Genomic DNA, 17658 nt, shown 5'->3' on the forward strand with positions numbered 1-17658 from the left:
TGGGGCAGCGCGGCGGGGCGGGGCCGGGCTGAGAGCCCAGCCGAGACCGGGAAGGAGGAGAGGGTGACCTCTCAGAACACGCAGGGCCGGCAGCGGCCGAGGCACACCGGGGGCGTTTGTTTCCTCACGCCACACAGCCCCGGCGGGGAACGGGATTCTGTGGTTGCCGGCCGCCTCCGTGCGCCTTCAGAGTGCGCTTCGGGAAATCCGTGAAACGTCCCCTTGACCTTCTACAGAATTTTATAGAGAATTTTAAATCTCTTGTCGTTGAACAGTTTAATATCTGCAGAGGGCGGGATGCGTGTCCTGGGAGAGCAGCACCCTAGGCTGCGCCTGTTCGTATGGGCTCACTGCACATCCCCAGCGGCCGCCACGTCAGGCAAGGACACCGAGCGAGGCAGAGGCTGGGACGGCTCAGGCGAGGGGGTCTGGCACCCCTGGGTGGATGTGGCATCCTTTGTTGAACCACTACACTCAACCCCAAACAACCCCGTGTAGTACCTGCTCGGTTAGTAACGGGGATACAGGGTACTCTGCATGGGGAAAAAAAAAAAAAAAACCACAACAAAACCCCTTCAGCTTTTTGTTTCACGAGGTATAATTACACAGAGTTAAGTAATGCCGGAATTGTATGCTGTGAGAAACGTGAGATGATTAATTCATGTTCTTACGGTAAATTGGAAAATTATAACGCTATATAAATTTATATCAGGTAAAAGTCTATGTTTTAGGAGGTTTCTGCAGCAGATGGTGAAACTGTCCACCCTGAAAATCTGGCGTCTCCATTCAGAAGGGAACAAAAGACTTTGCAGCTTTCTCAAGTATTGGGAGAGGACCTGTTGAGATAAGCCTGTATCAGCAACTCACACCTCGGGAACCACCTTCACAGACCATCAAGCAATATCGCCCATATCTCGAACATTCATCAGCTATAAGGATCCAGAGAAACTGAACATTAACACATGGACTTGGGACGGGAGCTCTTTTCAATCCGACCGGAGACGAATTTGGGTTTGAATAGCTAACCAAGAAACAAAGGGAAATATGGGGAAATATTGCCAGAGGCAGAATAAAGAGTATAAAAACCAAGCCTCGAACATGGCAAATTCGTGTACCCAGCTAGAGACACAGACGGCCAGGGTCTGTGTCTAAGGGTCACCCTTGGCTCTTTTTCCCGGGAGAAACTCTGTCAAGTAGGTATCGCTGGTTGTGTGGGTTTTTTATTGCTTAAAATTCTGTGATTTGATTCCAAATTTTGTGATTTGAATTTTCTATAAACCAAATTATTGAATTTGGAAATAAATTGTCCTGGCTTTTATAACATATGCAAAACAAACCTCCTTGATCCTCAAGGAAGAATCATTTGCCCTTCAAGAAACTACTCTGAGAAGCCTGTTTTTTTCTGCATTGCAGATCTAGCCCCGTAATCGCATCTTCTCATGCTTCAACCTTATGCTGAAATAGAATGCTGTCAGCAACGCTCCTTCCTGGCTTTGTGCAGTTGAAGTGCACTTAGTTTTTGGCATTACAACACTTTTGCACTGTTGCCAAACGTGTGCGAAACACGACAAATCAGTGTTCTTTCGGTATGAAAATGGGAAAAATGTAGAATGTTAATTCATGTTCTTATAGTTAATGATATTTATTGAAAACTATAAAACTGTATATATATGTGTGTGTTGTATGAAAGTATAAGTTTCAGGATACCTTGTAACATTTTGTTAAACCAAATTATGAAAATGCAGGCACCACCCCAGAAGCTCACATTCAGAAATAGACAAAAGGTTTACGGGGAAAACCGGCAGGCTCCTTAAGCACTGGGAAGAGACCCATCAAGATAAGCGGCAGGACCATCAACATCACCAGCCGACACCCTCACCGAGCATCAAGCATCATCATCCATATCTCAGACCATTAATCAGCCAGGAAATCTGCCGACACCTTACCGGAGAGAGGGGACTTCAGCTGAGCCGGAGACACCCATGAATTTGAATAGCTAGCTTGGACGCAAAGGGGAAAATGAGGAAATATTGCCAAGGGCAGAATAAAGTTTTTAAAACCAAGCCCCGAACCGGGCAAATTTGTGAACCTAGGGGGAGACAGCAACGGCCATGTTGTGTCTCACAGTTCACCCTTGGCAGTTTCCCGGGAAAAAGACTGTCAAGTATCTCCGCTGTTGGTGGGTTTACCAAAATTCTGTAATTCGATCTTTTGATTAATAAACCAAATTATTTTAATTGGAATATTGTATTGGCATTTATAACAAAAATAACAAGGATCGTTGTGGGATTGCATTTTATTGAAATGGCTCACCCCTGGAAAATGTATGGTTTATCCCCAGTCTGTACCCTCCCTGCAGTATCGTGTGTCTGTAACTCTATTGGCTGGAGAATGTTACCGCGCCCACCTTGAACCTCGGTGTTAAGGGTGCAAACGCAGAGGGCTCCTCCTCTTTTGCCCTGGTGGTCTCCGGAGACTGCTCTCTCCCCTTCCCTCTCGCCTTCTCCCTCAGTGAATAAACCCTCATCCCATCAATAAACCCTCATCCCATCAGCACCTCAGCAGCCGTCTGGAGTCTCTTTGCCTGCCAGCATGCGAACAGCCACGACCCTAGGACCCGGCTGGCTCCCGGGGAACCCTCCCCGAGATCCCCCCCAAAATTTAAACTACAACAGATCGTATCTCAAAGCACTACACTTTTCTTCCCTCTCCAAGTAAGGCATGTGAGAGAGGGTGCAGTCATTAACATTCCCTGTGAATGTAATCCAACCAGCCATGCTCATTGTTCTATTTGCAGGTGTTACTTGACCTACACTGTCGTGGCCTTTCCTTCCCTCAGAGATTTCTATTAAAAAAAGACAAGACTTGCATTCTTCAAGGTTTGATATTCATAATTAATCCCTGAAAGATTCTAAGGACCCTCCAAGGATCTCCAGTGTTATCAACATGACATCCAGACATATGAGCATGAGTGAAGGAAGAGTTTACAAATTTGACCAATATTTTAAACTCTTGTGTTTTAAGCTCCACGGGCACACTGTCCCATGTATTTACTGCTAAAGGCTCTCAGAGAACCCACTTAATTGCAACAAAAACCAGACAGCAATTCTCACCCTGGTGCACGTCACTGAGACTGAAGATACATTGGCAGCTATAGCCAGTAAATTAAAAAAAAAAAAAAGGTAAGGCACTGAAAAATATTACAAGGTAAAGACAGAAAAATACTTCTTTTTTAATTTTAAGCACAGCCCAAAAAGCAGCCTTTCCCATTTGGAAAAAACAGGAATTATGAATGAAGCAGAATACATTTGCACTTCAAGTGACAAACACAGTTTAAAAATCAAAATATTTTAATAACCAGTAATTATGAGACATCCCTTTGCTCATTTACTCTATCTTGGACTAGCAGCTACACTACAGCTGAAAGCCAGTTTAACATGTTCTGCAAGTTTTCAAGGGTAATTACCCTTATTCTGTAACTCCAGCAACATGAATACAACACTGTAAACAAAATCTTAAAAGGTACTATTTGAAAGCCATGTTCTGCCAGGCTGGTACTATACAAATAAATTATTATATGGAGTTATAGAGAGCTAGCACACTGGAAATGCTGCCTCATTCCACAGTTTATCCCGACTTACACATTTAAACTCTTAGGTTACACAAGTAATTACATACAACCAGTCATGTAATTATGTGATAAATTAATAGTTTTGTTTTAAGTTGACTGTAGATTAAGCTATTGGACCATGCATTTTTGTAATAAATATGCAATTTCAGAAATACAACTAATTTAAAACTGCATTTACACTTAATGATGTCTTTTCATCCAGATTAAAAAAAATAAATGTATGCTCAAGAAAACCAAATCTCTTATTAAATGGTTGGCAGAATTTATTAGGTCTTTTTTAATATATTCCATACTTTATCAAGCTAGTTGCATATAAAGTGATCTCCACCATATACATTATGGTTTCTGTGCATCATCTAAAAAAAAAAGTCACCAAAAAGTAGTATTTTACAGGTTGCAGTTAACTTTTAATTAACCTAAAGGTGAATCCTTCTGTAAGTTAAAACACTAACCTGCACATTGCATCTAACTGCAATATTTAAATTGTTTCACAGCAAGCTAAACCTGCATTTGAGGGAAAAATGTCACTGCCATCTCAGCTTCTGAACTTCTATAGTTTACATTCTTAACACCGCAAAAAATTCATGTGGTGTTCACTCCAAATAAGCAAAAAGTAAAGAATTCCCTTAAAAGAAAGCCTGTTCAGAATACGTGTGCTTTAAAAAAATTAGGACATTCCTCCAGTAAAAGGAATTCACCCCAGTAAAAGGAAGTCACTGCAATGTATGAATGGAAAAAAACTTTTTAAGTTCTTCTTGATGAATGTTTGGTGCTGGTCATAAAAAGCAAAACCAGCAAAAAGTGAACTAATATTGGATATGACTTGAAGCAAAGAAAATCAGAAAAAAGATTATACCTGCAACAAGCATGTCTCAATTTAGAAGGATCTTTTAAAGGGTCTCATGCATATAATTAAAAAATAGGTTTTCTGGTATTTTCATAAGATGCTCGTTTACTGGCCAGGCACATATATTGTAAATATACAAAGAATCCAGAGTGCTGAAGTTTACAGAGCACTTAAAGGATTTAATATAACAGAGGTGGGTAGGACACAGAAAAAATATTTAACAACTTGTATAAATATATTAAAATCTCAGCAAGAAATGTAGGAGCCCATGCACACAAGACAGTAAATCAAAGAAAACATTTAAGACTTGACTTCTTCCAACAGCACTGACATCTGAATTCTGGAAAGTCAACAATGTACAGTATCTTATAACCATCTTTCTCCACACAATCTAAACGTACTGAATCATACTGACATTACATAGCAGGTGAACAAGCAGCGGATGCATCAAGGGAACGGCAGCTATATGCATCATGTGGCCTGCCCAGTTAGAGGCAAACATCAGAAAAATTGTTTCTGACATAGGCAGAGATACAATCAATAGAGCTAATTGTATACCCGTCATTTTCAAGAGTTAATCCACAGTATGGGAAAGGGGAGCTTTAGGTAAAAATTATGCACCCAGTCTCAGAAATGATGGAAGCGGAGATCCGTCTTTCAAAAACTGGGTCCATTCTGGACTGGCCTTGATGCACATGCAGTACATTTATTTTCAGAATGCAAGATTAATTGGGAATGTCTGCACTGGTGTTTCGATTGCCGTACTTGTGATGAATGAACAGCAATACCACTCCTAAGAAGAAGCATATGGACCCAACAGTGATGTAAGCGATTCCCAGGAAGGGATTTTTGCCTCCCATCCACGAGATGGTGCTTAGGATCATCCTTTTTCGTCCATCAAAACTGTGTACAGGATAATCTGAAAAACATTTAGGAAAACAAGAAGCAAGTTTCCAAATCCAGCTTGGAAGTGGGCAAATGAAAATTTTGGGTCATTTCACTCTGGTTCCAAATACTAACTGCTGCCTTTGGAACTGGAATTGCAAATATGAAACATTCAGCTGTTCTTTTTGTCTAAAACTAATCTGGGCATTGTCAGCTACTTCAAAACAAAAGCCATGTTAGGAAACACTAACCCTGAAGAAGAGTAATAATGCATGATTTTGTGGGTTTATTAAAGTAGCTTCAATAAAGTGAGGGAAATATAAATTTTAGACCTTGTGTCTATTTTACTACAATTTTTTTCTCTACATTCACTCAGTTTTACATGCACTCCCCACAGCTTTACAGCAAAGGAAAGCACTGCAACAGCTATATAAAAATATCATTAAGTGCTTTTGAATTTTAAGAATTCAGTAATTATGACAACCCTCCTTCTCTAGTCTCCTGCATTTCTACCTAATATTTAGTCTCCCCAAACAAGAATGAGACCTTAACCTGATCCATAGCTCTGTCATTTTTGTGACCTTCAGAGTCAGCCTGCCTTTCATTACGTAATATCATTTCACCTTGAAGTTACAGTCCTTAAATTCCTTGGCTACCAACTACTTCTGTTCTTTCCATTTTTCCTATGCATTTCTCCATTCCTTCTAGCACCCAACCAATCTGATTTCCCTGTCTCTGTGAAGCTATTAATGCTACAAAACTAGCACAGAAGTAAAAGATGGTAACAGCCTATCTAGCTCTCAGTGCCAGTTTTCAACCACAGCCCAATGCTATTGTTTCTTAGAGATGGTAAGAACAAAGGCTAGTTCAATCTGATAACTTGCAAATATATGCTTGTGTAATCCAGCTAAGGCCTGCTTTCAAAGGATACTGTATGCAATATCCAAAGAATATTTTCCAGCCTGTAGGGTAGGCTGGAGGTTGTTCTTCCTTTCGATGAGACGATAGAGCTTGCGAAACGTTGGCAGAGCAGCGGTGCGCATCCACACAATGAAGTCCTCATTGATAAAGCCGTTGTTGTCAGGCTCTGAGTCCAGCATATACACTGGCTTGGGCCAGTTCACAGGTTTTGTTGTGCCTAGGATTAAACAAAAATAATAAAGTATTTCAAATACAGGACTGAATAACACACTGGCTCAGCGAATCCATTCTAATATCACAAAAAACCACATTAACTTCTGAACAGTATGGACAGGCTGACTCACTACAATTGCAACACACTGGGCTGTCTAAGCACTTTTTATTTTTCAGTTTAAATAGTTTCAATTCTATAAATAAATAACAATTCATAACAGCACTGTCCATTTGTTTAAACAATTCATGTGGGTAGGAAGTCATGTCTCAAAGTACTGCTTGGGGGTAATTCTCCATTAGGATGATAGGTCCTCTGCTCACTTGGCAGAATTTGAGAACCATTTCCTGAAACATGAGCAAGTAATATTGTAAACATAATTTCAGATTATGTCCAAATGCTTTTGCTACTGTTATTGGAAATACAATTCCACATTGTACTAGGGTAAGGTATTTGCTTTTCCAAGGGTAGCCATCACACTGACAACGTGTAATTTGGCTATGACTAAGCAAGAAACCCACATCAGCTTAAGTCTGAAGTTATTATACATCTTGCACAAACACACATGCTCTTAAAGCCTTAAAAAATTCTTCAGACATAGTAGCCAAAGGAAACTTATCTTCCAAACTGTATCTAACCTAAAAAAATGATACACATCAGTCACTTCTAGTAACAAAAAAAAAAAAGAATCAGTTTTTTTAGAGAACAGCACAACCTAGCCATAGAAACATTGAATTGAAAACTCCATATGAAGAGTTTCATTTAACAACTGCAGGATTTCTTTGTAAGTTAAATCCAAACACGACAGAACTTGTACTGGTCCTGACAGGAATAAAATTAAATTTCTTTATAGTGGCTGGTATGGGAGAATGTTTTAGATTTGTGCTGGCCACAGTATTGATCAAGAGTGATGTTTCTGTTATTGCTAAGTAGTATTTCCCAGCATCAAGGCCTCTTCTGCTCCTCACCTCACCCCACCTGTGAGGAGACTAGGGGTCCAGGAGAGATTGGGAGGGGATTGGGATAGGATAGTTGATCCAGCAGACCAATGAGATATCCCATACATTAGAGAAGGGCAGGCAGAGGTAGGCAGGGCCTCCTTTGGCTCAGCAACTCGGATGCTGGTGAGCAAGTCTTTTCTTTTGCACTACTTGTTTTTCTTGGGTTTTATTTTCCTCTCTTCTTGCTGTGTTTTGGGTTTGGTTGTTTGTTTTTAATAACCAGTCTTTCTCTCAACCTATGTGCCTTCTCAGTTTCAGCCTTCCAATTCTTATGCCCACTGAGCAAGGGCATGGTTAGTGAGACACCGTGTGATGCTTAGTTGCCAAGTAGGGTTAAACTCCAGCAGCATACATTACACACTTTTTAGTATTCAGGGTACAAAAAAAATCAGAAATTAAAAACTACCAAATTAATGGTAAATTAAGTAAAGGTAAAAACCAGAAATTTGCAGCTTTTATTACTTAAAGACAACCTTTCAAATAGCAAAGTAGTCCTTAGCTTGAATTTCTTCAGAAAACATTTATTTAGCACATTCAGTAAAATGGCAGTGAGGCAAAACCCTGAAATCAAAATGTGTTTGAAGCATTTTGCCATTCTTAAAATTTTGCTTTTTGTCTTTTTTTTTTACCTTGGAAAAGCGCAGTTAAGTTGTTTCCATCTCCAGTGGGATTCCTGAACTTTACATTTTTATCTGTCCACCATGCAATGCCTTTTTTGATCAAAGTAATTGGAGTCCTTGTGTCATTATCAATGCGGTATAACTCCAGTGTATCTAAAGACAAAATCAAATTAGAAGACCAGCTGCAGAAAATTTCATTAGACAGATGGTCTTGATAAGCACTGAAACAATTACCTCCAGGAGAAAACAAAACAAAAATAACCAGGCAAGGCATTTACTATCTGCCTGATACAATCACAAGCTGTTCTGCAAGAATCAGTGTATATGAGATAGCAGTTTATTATCCATATATGATATCTATGTTTCTACATCACAGCAGAAGCAGATTCTCACAACAGGTATTTCCATCCTTTGTGTGCTATGAGATTAATTCTCCTTGTAATTTTGAAACAAGTACAAGCAGTACAAGACATTTATTAATTATAATTTATACTTTATTAATTATATAATTAATATATATTATTATATATATTTAATAATATATAATATATATTATTATAATATTATATTATTAATATATATTATTAATTATATAATTAAGATATATAATATTAATTATAATTTATAATTAAAACAAGACATTTAATCTGAACAATGAAAATGTGTTAATTCAAAACAAAAAAGCCCATGGTATCTTTATTCAGAATAATGTGCAACACAACAGAAAACATACACTAGATCACAGACCCATAAAAATGATAACTTTAAATTGTTACCATACCATTAAACATACTGTTGGCAATAGCTCCACAAGGAGCAATGGGTTTGTCCTCATTTGTGCGGTAAGGCTCACATTCCTTACTTGGATTCTGATAGTCAGAAAGAAAAAAGGCAAATGAGTCTGTGCTAGTTTATACAACTAACCTGGTTTTTACTATATGATCAACATGAAATTTTATAATACTTTATAGTTCTTTTCAGTAATAAACTCACAAAATATCAATTCCTTATGGTTGCCTTCTGTTATGCAAAGATTCTAGTACCTTTTTATCAATCAACTAAATAAATACTCTATGTGGTGATTTATGCAACAGGCAGAAATTAGTTGCTCCTTCACATCCAAGCATGAATACCTACAAGTAGTGAACTGTTGTCTCCATTTAGCTGGCTGTCATCTCGAGACTTCACGTAACGACGGTGGTTTTGATAGAAGTTGGAAAGTCCGTAATACATGAACACATTGCTCTACATGAAACAAGAGGAGGAAAGAGAGATTTTCATTCACACAAACCTGCAATTAAAAGCCCTTCAACTCTGTGTTTACAGCAACATTCATGAAGTAAGAACCTCAATCCTTTCTTCATACCGAGTACATAAAAGTACTATACTAACAAGGCTGAAGTCAAACAATATAAAATGTCACCAACTATCAGAATGATATTCACCAGCACTGATCCCAATACCTGTCTTGACCAATGTAGAATCCATAAGCCTCATTTGCCTCCAATCTGCCAGCAAGCATTTATCTGGTATTTCCAATTCCTGCTGAACTGAGATTTTGTAGATCATGCAGGAATAGCTGATCTACTCTCCAGCTGTGTGACACATAGATAACTCTGAATGTGTAAAACACAAGCATTTCACTTCATGTTGCACCTTTCCACATAATAAGAGGCATTAAGAAGAGGCTTCCTTGCTAATGAAAAAGGGGACACAAAAATCAGATCCAAGTTTGAAGAAAAACTGAAAATAATTCTCTAAAGTAGAAAAAAAAGAAAAATAAATACTTAAGCGATAAAACTTTCATTTTCAATATGAAATAGATCATATAAACCATTCTGACTTCATCCTGCATACAGGGAAGCATACCTCAAATGAATGTTCCAGTGTGAAATTGATGGTGCATGTACAAGGGGGTGTGCTGTCCCAGGACACATTTAAGCATTTGTTGCAGGGACTAGAAGGTTCTGTTCCTGTGTAGTCAATCTGTAACAGGAAAAACAGTCATTATTTTCCATGGGAGAATTAAGAAAAAATATTATTAAGCCAAAGAGTTGTTGTGGCATTTATTTTGTAATTGTATCTCAACACCATGAGTACATTCAGGCCTATCTGACAATTCTCAAGAAGTCTCTTCCAACCTTAACCATCCTACGAGTCTGTAAACTAGTTTTTGATTCTGACTATATGCTTGATTTCAAATGCAAACAAATTTAACATTGAGGTGAAATTACTCCCACAGCAAAACCAAACAAAACGAACAAGCCACCCCCACAGCCCCAGCCCCATCACAAACCAACCAAAAAAACACACCAAAACAAAACCAGCAGACACTCCAGACAACATGATGTTTCCAAACACACACAGTATGACAAGCAGATCTCAGCTTTCACATGCCTTCCACAGAGATTAAGCTGTTTAAAGTCTAGGTATTAAAAAAAAGAAAAAAAAGAAAAAAAAAGGAAAAAAAAGAAAAAAAAAAAGAAAAAAAGAAAAAAGAAAAAAAAGAAAAAAGAAAAAAAAGAAAAAAGAAAAAAAAGAAAAAAGAAAAAAAGAAAAAAGAAAAAAAAGAAAAAAGAAAAAAAAGAAAAAAGAAAAAAAGAAAAAAGAAAAAAAGAAAAAAAGAAAAAAGAAAAAAAAAAGAAAAAAAAGAAAAAAGAAAAAAAGGAAAAAAAGAAAAAAAAGAAAAAAAAGATTTGCATTAAAAACTTGCTTTGTTGACCATTTTAGCCACCTAACCAGAAGATTAAAAAAATTTAAAAATCACTTAATGCTCAAATTGTCCTTAAACAGGAAAGATTAATAGATTAATGCATCAATAATGTTTTGTCAGGAATAGTAAAATAACCAGTATATGGACTAGAAAGATGATCAGTATTCATCTAGCTTATACAGTATTATCTGTCTTGAATAGTCTAGCCCAAAAAAAGCTGTTTCTTAAAATCTGTGCATTCAGCCTCAGCAGCGACAAGTTCACTCTACAGTCCAAGCCAATTCAAGTGGCTTGACCACAGTAGTTCCACTTCATATGAAGCTGCAGCAAGTGTGGCAGAAGAAAGCTTCCATCTGTCTATAAAAGATGTATTTCCACATCTATGAATTACCTATTTTAGAATTTAGACTCAGATTGATGAAATATATACCTTATACTTGTAGCAAAAATAAAAGGTTTAGCAGCAGTAGCATTTACAGTACATCTGTACAGTTATATGAAAGGCTGCTGCATGTGGTTTTCCCTGATTTATATCTGCAGTAAAAGGCACAGTCAAGAATTAGCGATTGATGATGGGCTCTAATACCTGTATTAAGGCTAGCTAAAATAAACACACAACATGTTCAGGAAAAACTGAAGCCTATTTTCCTCTGCATCTTGTTCAGGCTCTCTCTTCCTGTGATTTCTCAAGTATCTATTAAGCTGCAACCAGTTCCATCAGCAAACACTTTTATTGATTGGCATTTGCTCTGCTGCCAGATTTCTGACACACAAAACCTACACGCTAATGAGCCTAGCTGAAACTAGACAGCTTCAGAAGCTATTAGCTGGCTGAGAGAGATTTAGAGAGGATCACAATCTTTGTTCCTCAGCTGAACAAGATCTTGAGTTTATGCTGATCTAGAAATAGCAGTGCTGCAGCAGCCATGACAAGCTCTGTTTAGCTACAGCGACAGACCCCACTGCTGCTCTCAATGAACAATACATCTCATTTGTTGAAGGTTAACTCAGGGGTGGTGCATTCTGCTAAAGGAAGCTGAAGCAAGCATTTCCTTTAGAAAGAATTTGCCAGTGTGAGAAGAAGTTTTAGATGAAGAGTACATGCTAAAGATTAAAGTTGCAAAAGACCTAAAGACTTCACTTTTAACACTATAATTGACGAAATTCTGTGGAGCATGACATTGATGTATATTGAAGCAGGACCATGCTTTCATGCACTGTTATCAGCTTGCATGCTATCAAAGACCTTTCCTATACAGTAATTGCCAACACAAGTGGTTTTTCTGCACTCACATTTACAGATTACATTCAAGACAGAGCTTATTTAAAAGGATGGAGGCATCCATCTTCAACTCCTGACAAAGTAACACTTTGACTATAAGAGCTAAGGACTGACTGTGGAGTCCACAGCAAGAACCTGCCTGACCTCCACTGTTCTGTCCCCTGGGATCAGGCAACATCTGACAACCTGACACAGTGAGCCCTTCCAAAACACTCCAGATTTAAAGACATTGGGTATATCCAAGTTAATCCACACCAATGGCCTTTCAGGCTGTTGATGTCTGTCAGCTGACAAACACCTATACAAATAACTACTGCATACACATATTCTCGAAACTATTTGTGATTTTGCAGACTTCACACTTAATCACACATTTATCCCACTCTGCTTGACCATTTCTTATATAAAGACAATCCGTAAATCTGGTCCTCTTTGCAGGTTTTATTAATTTTTGTACTATTTCTGACATGGAACTACAGGAACTGCACACAAGGCTGAATATGTAGGTAACAGTAATGTACTTACTTCCAGTTCTCCATTCCTAGCCATGCCTTAAGTCAAGCTAGCTTTTTATTTACCATTATGCATTTCACGGCAGCAGTCACAGCCCAAAGATCTCTTTCCTATACATGTAATACTTTGTATATTCCTCACATCATATATTAATATGCTTTGTCTCTACTTCTTATTCACTCTGTATATATTAAAAAACTAACCAAACAAACAACAAACAAGCCACCCCCAGGAAATACAGAACTCTCTCACCCTGTAGTAACAGGCAAAGAAACATTTACACAGCTGATTAATTTTTCACCCAAATGAACTATTTTCATGACAGACTCAAGACAGATGACTGATTATACCTTTTTGAAACAATGAAAAAATGCTGAGAAAATACAACAAAACCCCAATTCTAGTACACTTAAACTGTTGGAAATCTTCCACATCTGAACTCAAGACATCTCATAAAGGAAATCAATGGAAGAGGTACATTTTGCTGCTCAGTCCTTGCACTGTAGAACAGTGCAGTCCACAGAAATACTAATGGCTACCATACCTTGTTTCAGGACAGAGTGACTTGAAACTAAATATGTATTTCAAGGTTATAAATTATATATCCTGTTCCACTCCAATATACTAAGTTTACAGGCACATATACGCACATTTAAGAGGTATGCTATTGCCTAAGAGGTAGGTGTAAATAACCACCTGTTCTTCCTCCCCTGATTACATTTCTAAAAAAGCTTAGTCACTGCATGTAGCTTCTGGATGTCTTGTCTCCCACGGCTAAACTTACAGCTGTTTGTGAATAACTTCTGGAGGTTATAACAAAAGCCAGCACTCTAAGCAGGGACGTATGTCATCTAAGCATGTATGTGATAGCAGTGTCTTAAACCACACACCTCAGTGGTGTTTAGAGCCCAGATGTTGGTCCTAATTGGCAAAAAGCTTTATCTGTGTTTTGCGGCTGCAATTATAAAGACTTTTTTTATTTAAACTTGCTTTTTTTTTAAATTCAGATGCCTTTAGGAGGATAATCTTACTTGCAGAATGTCACTGGATAAGCACTTCCTAAAACATGTATGAGAATCAGGCAACAGAACACAAGTTCACCACTTCTGACTTACCACAGATTCCAAAGTCCCTCCTGTCCTCACAAAAGCCTAACAATCGGATTTTTGAGAATTTCAAAAGGTGAACGAGTAAATCCATACAGCAAAACAAACAAATGAAACCCTTTCCAGTCTTGAGTGTCTTGAAATTAGAGAGGATTGAAGGCCTGTGCCTACAAATGGTTACTGCTGCTGTACATACAAAACCTGTTTGTACAGGGGAGCAGTGGTTGTGCTCCCAGCTCACCTATGAGTTTTGTGCCAAATGTTAGGTAGGAACAACTGGTTTTTGGGTTCTAGTGGAACTTACCAGGAGTCCCTAACTGAGCTGCTTAAGCAACAGTATATAAAAATTCTATATATGCACACAGCAGCAATACAGGCGCAAGAAGTCGTGCACATTTTTGGACTCATGAAACTGATGCATTTCTTGTTCCCAGAGATTAATGCAGATTCAGTCATACTAGAAAAAGGATACATTTGACCAATTATAATGATCTAAAACTGTACTGCTTTACTATAAATATAGCTATTTTAAATGCAGCTGTCAACAAAAATTAGAGTTAGCACGGATTTTTTTTTTTATTTCACTCCATGGAGTGTTGAAAACGTGCAATGATATTTACCTTAAATATGCTACAACAGAAAAAAATCTATGTGCCCATGACAAGTTGGCCATGTTCTCTGAAGCACCTGTGCCGATTTTCAGATGTTCAGCACAACCCCAACACTTGATAAAAGAAGCAACTATTTTCTAAAAAAATATGCTTACATACAAATTTTATGCTGTAAAATACACTTCAGTTTTTGGGGTTTTCCCTTCTGCTTTTCTCTTTGACTGTAGCTGTAGTCTTAACATAAAAGGGGGTAAAATTCATTTCGTTATAACTTCATTTGCATTTTAAGAGAAATATGGAAATACCATTCATTCCCTACTTCGTGATTTCTTTAGCTAATTGAGCTTCACTGATAACTTACTGCCACCAGCCAAGCTACTGTCTTAAACACCACATTTTTCAAAGTGACAGCTTATTCCAGTAACTGGAGTGATTTGATCCACACAAATTCATATTCACCAATAAAACAACACAAAAACAACCATACACCTTCTTCACTACAAGCGACCTCAGTCATATTAGCTCAATGAAACTAATAACAGCTGTCAATCGCTTCTCAAGGCTGTCTGTCCCTAAGCTCTGGAGGTTATTTCCTTACAACACAAACTGATTCTGTTATCAAATGGATCCATCTGTGATATACCGTTCAGTTCTCAGCTAACGCTCAGCAACTTTTCACAGCAGTAGCATAGCTGATGATGAGATGTAAATGACTCGAGTTTTGTACGTGTTAATTAGAAAAAAACCATTCTTCTCAATCCTAGTTTCCAAGTTTATTCTGGACACCTTAGTCTCTCATACAGCACCTGCAACATTAAATTATCGATGTAGGTGAGAACTACAGCAATACATTCACCACAGAGCTTTGTCCCGAAAAGACAATTACTTTGGAACGTTTGAAGATAAATAATGGACTGCCACAGGCTATCCCACGGATGATGCGCACAGGTCCTGTACTGCTGAGGAAAAAAACGTGCACTGGGCTGTGTCGATTAAATGCTGGCAGTAACTTCCCAGGAAGTTCCCTCGGAGCACTGACAGAACTCCCAGAAGGGCTACAGCCTATGCCGAGATGCCTGTCAGCTCGGTGTCTGCTCAGGGTAATTAAAGGACGCTTTGCTGACGAGCACAGACGTTAGGCCGGATCGGAGCCGCCCGGGCCGCGTGTCCGCTCCGCACAGAGCCCGCCCGGGTGCCCGCCGCGTCCCGGCGGGCCGGAGGGGCCGGATCTCCTCAGAGTGCCCGGGCGGCCTCCGGGCAGCCGATCCCCGCTCGCCCTGCCCGGCCCGGCCTCCCCGAGCGGGCCCCGGGTGCCCCCAAAGCCCCGGCCCGGGCACCCCCGCCCCGCGCACCTCGTACTCGCGGATGTTGTTGGAGGTGACGAAGATGCCGATGCCGATAGGTATGAAGATGAGGCCGATGATGAAGAAGGCCGGAAGCACCGTGCCCGCCGTCAGGATGGGCTGCCAAGCCGGCAGCCGCTGCTGCTTGAAGGCGGTGTTGTCGGGCTTGCGGGTCTTCACGGCGCCCCCGCCGCCGCCGCCCACCGCGCTGCCGCCCGGCACGCCGACGCCGCCCGAGGGGTGCCCGTCCGCCTCCTCCTTGGCGCTGTAATTCACCGCCATGGCGCCGCCGCCGCCGCCGCGCCACACGTGACCAGGGGCACCGCGCCTGCGCACTCGGCCGCGGCGGCTGCGGGAGGGGGCGCGCGGGCGGTGACGCGCCACGGCCGCGCGCCTGCCCCAGCCATGGAGTCATGGAGTCATGGAATCGGCAAGATTGGAAGAGAGCCGCAAGATCAACCAGTCCGATCTTCCACCCGGCACTGCCACTGTGACCCCTAAACCACTAAACCACGTCACCCAGTGCCAGAGCCAGTCGCCTCTTGAACACTTCCAGGGATGTGGACTACCACCCTCCTGGGCAACCTGTTCCAATGCCTGACCACCCTAACAGTGAATGGTTTTTTTCTGATATCTAACTTGAATCTTCCCTGTCTCAGCTACGGCCATTTCCTGTTGTCCTCACTGCAGGCACGGCCTGCACACCACCCCCCACCTCACCTCACCCAACTTTTTCTCAGAGAGTTGTAGAAAGAATGATGTCCCCCCCAAAGCCTCCTTTTCAGGGCAAACACCCCCATCTTCCTCAGCTGCTCCTCACAGGACACGTTCTGTGTGCTGGCCAGGCAGGCTCTGCTCTGGTGCCCTTAGGGCAGGGGTCTTGCCGCATTGTTCCCAGGGTCTCAGGGCTGCTGTTCCCTGAGATTCTCCTCGGGGCTGCTATTCCCCGAGGTAATAAGGTTTTTGGGCTTTTTTAGCCCTAAAGGTTCCACACAGGAGCCGTAGAAAACAAGCTGAGTCTGCCAGTCCATGTTTCCAAGGTTGTTTATTCTTTCATTATCTCTCAGTTCTTTCCCAGCTCTGCAAGGCGTCCCCAGCAGAGCAGGACACATGGAGGACTAGCTGGATCAGAGGGTCCCGGACCTTATGTACGGTCTCCTTGACCCAACCACCATCCAAAACGTACTTTTTATTTACAAAATTTTGCCAATACCTACTACCTATGTTAACATGTCATTTCTACTCTAAAACAATCCTTGAAATCCAACTCAGCAAAAGATGGGGGACAAGAGCAAGAACAAGGAGCACAGGGACCACTCCCCAATTCTTCCATCTTGACTCTTCAAACCCATATACTAAAAATCCTAGCTTCTACATTTACATTCTATGATAAACTAGCTAGTACTTATTTTGAATTATTTCAGCTTGTGATTCTTCATACAATGTGGGCATTCACTCCCATGACCAGGGATCAGAGGCAGTGTCCTCCTGGGCTCTGTGTGAGGCTGGCTAACCCCCTTGTACAGATCCCAGACCCCCCTGTCCAGTCTCCAAATCCTCCAGGGTGGCCAGAGAGATGTCCTGGACTCTGACACCAGGGTTGGGGTAAGACCTGGGCCCGCAGCCTTGTCATCCCCGCTCAGTTCTCCGGGAGGGTCTCCCTGCCCTTCATCCCCCCCCCCGTTGGCATGAGGAGCACTGCTGACCCAAAGCAGTGTCCACTGGGTCACAAATGGAGATTTCAGCTTTGGCTTCCTACCCTCAGAAATAGGACCGGTGCCACTGTAGAGAAGTAAAAATGCACAAGAGTTTTGAGAGCTTCGCTTAATGGAGCTGTGTGTGCTCACCAGCACTTTTGGGAGCTGTTCTGCTCTGTACTCCTGCTTTGCTGTCAGGTGTGAGTGAACAGGTACAGTGAATACAGAATCACAGAGTAGGTAAGGCTGGAATGGACCAGAGCTGGTCATCTGGTCC

At 40.7% G+C, this 17658-nt stretch overlaps 1 protein-coding gene and 1 long non-coding RNA gene across 2 annotated transcripts; one reads left to right on the forward strand and one right to left on the reverse strand.

The window, feature by feature from the left end:
* Positions 1-99: 99 nt before the first annotated feature.
* On the forward strand, positions 100-4348 carry LOC134546604 (uncharacterized). Its single transcript, XR_010079211.1, has 2 exons — positions 100-1193; positions 1746-4348. It is a non-coding gene; the product is annotated as an uncharacterized LOC134546604 (long non-coding RNA).
* On the reverse strand, positions 3213-16017 carry TMEM30A (transmembrane protein 30A). The gene is made up of 7 exons (XM_063389481.1): positions 15694-16017; positions 9986-10102; positions 9254-9361; positions 8898-8985; positions 8126-8269; positions 6295-6501; positions 3213-5397 (listed from the first exon to the last, which is right to left on the reverse strand). The coding sequence occupies exons 1-7, from the start codon at positions 15964-15966 to the stop codon at positions 5204-5206; spliced, it is 1131 nt and encodes a 376-aa protein (XP_063245551.1). The 5' UTR covers positions 15967-16017; the 3' UTR covers positions 3213-5203.
* Between the last annotated feature and the right edge of the window lie 1641 nt (positions 16018-17658).

This window comes from Prinia subflava, chromosome 2 (genome assembly GCF_021018805.1).
Source record: "Prinia subflava isolate CZ2003 ecotype Zambia chromosome 2, Cam_Psub_1.2, whole genome shotgun sequence".
In the NCBI taxonomy this organism is placed as follows: Eukaryota; Metazoa; Chordata; class Aves; order Passeriformes; family Cisticolidae; genus Prinia; species Prinia subflava.